This window comes from Triticum urartu, chromosome 2A, assembly GCF_056163025.1.
Source record: "Triticum urartu cultivar PI428250 chromosome 2A, HENAU_Tu73, whole genome shotgun sequence".
NCBI classification, from domain to species: Eukaryota; Viridiplantae; Streptophyta; class Magnoliopsida; order Poales; family Poaceae; genus Triticum; species Triticum urartu.
The window spans coordinates 424,528,290-424,533,287 of record NC_141874.1 but is presented as its reverse complement, the minus strand read 5'-3'; the positions used below and the strand labels follow the sequence as shown (position 1 = coordinate 424,533,287).

The 4,998-nt window shown below is 56.0% G+C and overlaps 1 protein-coding gene across 1 annotated transcript; it reads left to right on the top strand.

Moving 5' to 3' along the window:
- Positions 1-2,912: 2,912 nt before the first annotated feature.
- Positions 2,913-4,377, top strand: LOC125537572 (WRKY transcription factor WRKY51). Its single transcript, XM_048700889.2, has 3 exons — positions 2,913-3,640; positions 3,748-3,873; positions 3,976-4,377. The coding sequence occupies exons 1-3, from the start codon at positions 2,982-2,984 to the stop codon at positions 4,130-4,132; spliced, it is 942 nt and encodes a 313-aa protein (XP_048556846.2). The 5' UTR covers positions 2,913-2,981; the 3' UTR covers positions 4,133-4,377.
- The last annotated feature ends 621 nt before the right edge of the window (positions 4,378-4,998 follow it).

The following is a 4,998-nucleotide window of genomic DNA, read 5'->3' as shown; positions in this document are numbered from 1 at the left end:
TTACACAGGGCTCTCCTCCAGGCTTGTCGAGGAGCTCGAAGGTGCTGCCGCCAAGGTGGACTCCATCCTGGAAAATGAGTGCCGCTCCCTCTTCTCCGCGGCGGCGATGCGCGTCTTCAGCCACCTCTACCTCCAGGATCCCAGATTCAACTTCGATGCGGTGGTCGGCCCGATTGCTCCCGAGTCCCGTCCGCCACTGCGACGGCCGTGGAGGGCCATGTGGACGTGCTGCTGAAGAAGTTCACCTGCATCCCTGACGTTGATCCCCTGACAGTGGAGTCAAGCGATGGCAGCGATGTTGATGACGAGCTCGCCGCGACTGGGACAAGCGGGGATGACGGCCATGGTGACGATGACCCCTCCTCCTAGATTTTACCCATGCAACACTTATCATGCCCCGTGGAGGCGTAAGACTTTGTTTGAATTTGTAGAACATTTGGTGCCTGTAATAACGGTTTGGACTCTGTGATTTCCTTTTCGTGCTTAGTGTCCTTCTTGTTTGCCTTTGTGCTCTTCGTCGGCAGGGCCCAGCCCCGTGCATACCTCGACCGCCGTTGGGACGTCCGGATGCCAGGATGAAACCAAGGGGCGAGGGGGCTGCATGACTAGTGAGGCCCCTGAGTCATGATGCTCAGGGGTCCCCCTTGACGTGCGAGCAACCTCATGAAGGAAACATGGGCGGTGGGGAGGTTAATCCGGAGCCCTTCATACCTTTCTTCACCAACCTTTGCCCGGGAGGGGCGCGAGAAGACTAGGTACCAGGGACCTCGTGAGGTGGTGTGTGCTAGGCCTGGCCTGAGCGTAGCCCCTGTGTCCAGTCCTCTCACGCATGTTTCCTAGGGGAATGCTGTGTGATAGGGCCGCGTGAAGAGCCGAGAGGCTATCCTGAGGTTGGTGCAGCCCCTAGGGCGCCCTCAGTTGTTTATCCACCAGTGCGGAGCATGGGGCTTCCACTTGGGCGTGGTCATAGTCGTTGGTCGACCGTGTCTTTCGCCAGCGCGGAGCATGGGGCTTTTCCACTTGGGCGTGGGCATAGTCGTTGTTCGACCGTGTCGTTCGCCAGAGCGGAGCATGGGGCTTCCACTTGGCGTGGGTAGGGAGCTCTGTGTTAGAGTCTCCGAGCGTGTACAACCCTATTTCGTCCGTACGCGTGACTGTCACGGCAGAACTGGAGGAGGTGTATCTGGGAACTCGTGAGCCAACGCGGGACTCACGAGGCCCTACATCAAGGCGGGTTGCGCCTGAATCTTCTGGCGCGGAGCATGCTTACAAAACCTATGTGATAGGGGCGACCTGCGCCGAATGAACCTCCGGAGGCTATCGCATGAGAAGGCCGAACACCAAGGACCCCAGGAGGTGACGTGAACGGGACCGGCCCACTAGACATAGCTCGGTCGCTTGGATTTATCGACGCTGCAGGGAAGCACCCGAGCATAGACGTCGTGCCCAGTCTTCTCATGCAACAAACCCGGGGAAGGACACTCGGCGCGCTGCTCCTGCGACGGCGAAGCGCCGAACTGCGGTTGTACGAACCGAGTCGTGCGCCCTGACTCACCCACTCTCGATTAGCTCACGCGAGGACAAGGCACCAAGGACCCCGGGAGGTGACGTGCACGGGAGCTGGCCCGCGAGACAGAGCTCAGTCGCTTGGATTTATCAATGATATTTTTTCCTTCCGCGAGAGGCACGACCATGCCTTTTGCGAAAGAAATGCGTGCCTCCACGAGAAATAAATATGTGCCTCTCATGAAAGGAAAAAAACACGTGTTTTTCTATTTTACGAGTGGCACGGGCGTGCCTCTCGCGTAAGCAAATTCGTACCTCCACAAAAAATAAAATTGTGACTTTCGCAGGGAAAAAAATAAAATATACTTTTTTCATATATTTTTTGTCCAAAACCTAAGAAAAACCTAAGAAAAACCGAAGACCCAAAAAATTCATCTAAAAGCCAAAAAAGCACACAAAAAAATAAAAATGAAAGACAAAATTTGGAGTGAGTGTCCATAGCGCGACATGTGGCCGTGGCTGAGAGCGTCAAGTGGCGCGCTCCGAGACCACCTCAAATGACCTTGCGGGGGTTTGTGAAGGAGTACTCTTTAATTACTCGTCTTAATCACTCGTTGGGTGAAATTCAAGGCATCAGTTGGGTTGGTCTAAGCATTTCCTTTGGAGACCAGAAATGCCAGGACGCGCAAAGAAAGTCAGAGCTCATGATTCTTTCGTTCTCGAATTGAATCCACGAACCAACGGCATTTCCATTCAGGCATTAAAGTCCAGCATTGACTTTTCGTCACTTCCCGTCCCACACGATATGCCAAATCAGACGTGAATGAAGAAACAACAAAGCAAAGTCTCTGACAGGTGGGTCACGAGACCAGCACAGCACCTCACATCATTGGCACCATTCACATAACTGTTTCACGTAGTATTTCAGTTTTTGGGGCGAAAGCGTCACGAGATTATCGTGTCATACAAAGTCTCCTCTTGCAAGTTGTGTATGTACAGTGCAGGGGTAGGATGTAACAGCAGCACTGACAACTGGGTCAAATTAAGTTGTTTTCTAGCCTGGGCCCGGGTGTCCGTGAGCCGTGAGGCGGAAGCGTTCGTATGCGTAGCGCCAGGCGGTCGCTCGTCTTGCAGTTGGAACCAACTGGTCCCGATTGTGCCCCCGCCACGCGTAGCGCTGTTCCATAGTCAACTTCCTCTCTCCATCCCAGCCGTCCGTACCATCCAACGGCGGGAGATGCCCACCGGCAAACACCCGGTAAGCCCGTCTCTCTTGCCCGGGAAGCACAGGATCCCGGCCGTCGATCGGGCCTCTGCTTTGACCCGAACTGGTCCACCATCTGACCACCACCCGCTGCTCCCGGTTACCGCCTCGCCTTCTTTTATAATCCGACCTTCCTCGCGTCTCCCTCCTTCTTCCTCCCCCATTTCCGTTGTCCGGCGAGCACCTATCTTATCTTGGGAGGGCGGTCGCGATGATGACCATGGATCTGATTGGAGGATACGGGAGGGCGGACGAGCAGGTGGCCATCCAGGAGGCGGCGGCGGCGGGGCTGCGCGGGATGGAGCACCTCATCCTGCAGCTCTCCCGGACAGGCACCAGCGAGAGCTCGCCGGTTGGGTCGTCGGAGGCGCCGGAGCAGCAGGTAGACTGCCGGGAGATCACTGATATGACCGTGTCCAAGTTCAAGAAGGTGATTTCTATCCTCAACCACCGCACTGGCCACGCCAGGTTCCGGCGCGGGCCTGTGGTGGCGCAGTCCCAGGGCCCCGCCGTGTCCGAGCCGGCGCCGGTGAGGGCGTCTTCGTCGAGGTCCATGACCTTGGACTTCACCAAGGCGTCTTCCGGGTACGGAAACGACGCCGGGTTCAGCGTCTCGGCCGCGAGCTCATCCTTCATGTCGTCGGTGACCGGTGACGGGAGCGTGTCCAACGGACGCGGGGGCGGGTCCTCGCTGATGCTCCCGCCGCCACCTTCGGCCAGCTGCGGGAAACCGCCGCTGGCGTCCTCCGCGGCATCCACCGGCGCCGGTGCCGGGCAGAAGCGCAAGTGCCACGACCACGCGCACTTAGAGAACGTCGCCGGCGGAAAGTACGGCGCCTCCGGTGGCCGCTGCCACTGCTCCAAGCGCAGGTTAGTAGTCTAGCAGATTCGATTCACCCAGCGATGGATTTCGTTGTTCCGTTCTTCGTCTGCCGGTGTTATCCATGTTGCTGAAGAATGAATGATGGAACCGGCAGGAAATCCCGGGTTCGGCGGATGACTCGCGTGCCGGCGATCAGCTCGAAGGCGGCGGAGATCCCCGCGGACGACTTCTCGTGGCGCAAGTATGGCCAGAAGCCTATCAAGGGCTCCCCCTACCCACGGTGAGGCAGCATCCCTTCCCTCCACCATGTGAGACCATAGTAATCTTGGAGTTTGGGCAGTGAACTAACCACCAGTGAACTTGCTGGGTGATATGCATGCAGAGGTTACTACAAGTGCAGCACGGTGCGCGGGTGCCCGGCGCGGAAGCACGTGGAGCGCGACCCCAGCGACCCCTCCATGCTCATCGTGACCTACGAGGGCGAGCACCGGCACACCCCCGCGGACCAGGAGCCGCTCGCCCCGCTACCGGAGCTCTGAAATCTCTCTGCCATTACCGTCGTCCTCACATGTTAATTGAACTTAGCTTATGACCATGTTCCCTTCGTGACTGCTAGCTACCATATATTACTACTAATAAGTAAGCACTAGAATTTCTTTTTCTTTTGGCCGCATCGGTTTAGTCGCACTAAGCATGTTGTAAAAGAACAAGTGTAGTTGGAAGCTTTGAGCTTTGAAGAAGAAAAGGTGCGTGGTAGACAAGAGAAAGAGAAAGATGTGTTTCAGAGTTGGGTTTGATCCTCCCGTGGCTCGGGTTCTGGGGGGTCAAAAGAGGGCGGTGGTTGAACGGGCAAGTGCTTTTGGTCCCGGGTGGGGCCGGCGCGACAGGGACGGGTGGGGGGAAGCGGTCAAGGAACGCGGCAGGTGGTCCCTCTCGGCGCCGCTGGCGTCGTTGACTCGTGTTGCCCCAGCGGTGCTCTGTTCTGCTCGATTATTGTTTGTTTGCTTGCTTGGGCTCGTTTGGCGTGCGGTGCGGCTGGCTACGGCCACACCCGCCAGCCAGTGTGGACGTCCGGTCGATAGCGTCTTGGTTGGTTCGCCAACGGTGTCGTTGAAAATCGGGCGTTGAGCTTTAAAGCTGTTGCGCGGTGCTTTTTTCTTTTTGCGGGTAGGCTGTTGCGCGGTGCTGATAGTGGCCCTGTTTGATAATCTAACTTAGTTAGAGGTTAGAGTTAGATTTTAACCTTAAATCAATCCTAAACTAACTTTAATCAAAGAGCTGTTTGGATGATAGAGTTAGATTGACAATAAATATTCTTTCTCAATCATTTGATTAATTTAGACCATGTTTGGATGGTAGGGGTAAACTTTTTTTACTAATTTTTTTAGTGGGCCCAAGAGAACTA

Excerpts from the sequence above, each read along its gene's own strand:
- LOC125537572 (XM_048700889.2), top strand. The coding sequence starts at position 2,982 with ATGATGACCATGGATCTGATTGGAGGATACGGGAGGGCGGACGAGCAG. Across the intron at positions 3,641-3,747 it reads TGCCACTGCTCCAAGCGCAG|GAAATCCCGGGTTCGGCGGA; the intron begins GTTAGTAGTCTA and ends TGGAACCGGCAG. Across the intron at positions 3,874-3,975 it reads AAGGGCTCCCCCTACCCACG|AGGTTACTACAAGTGCAGCA; the intron begins GTGAGGCAGCAT and ends ATATGCATGCAG.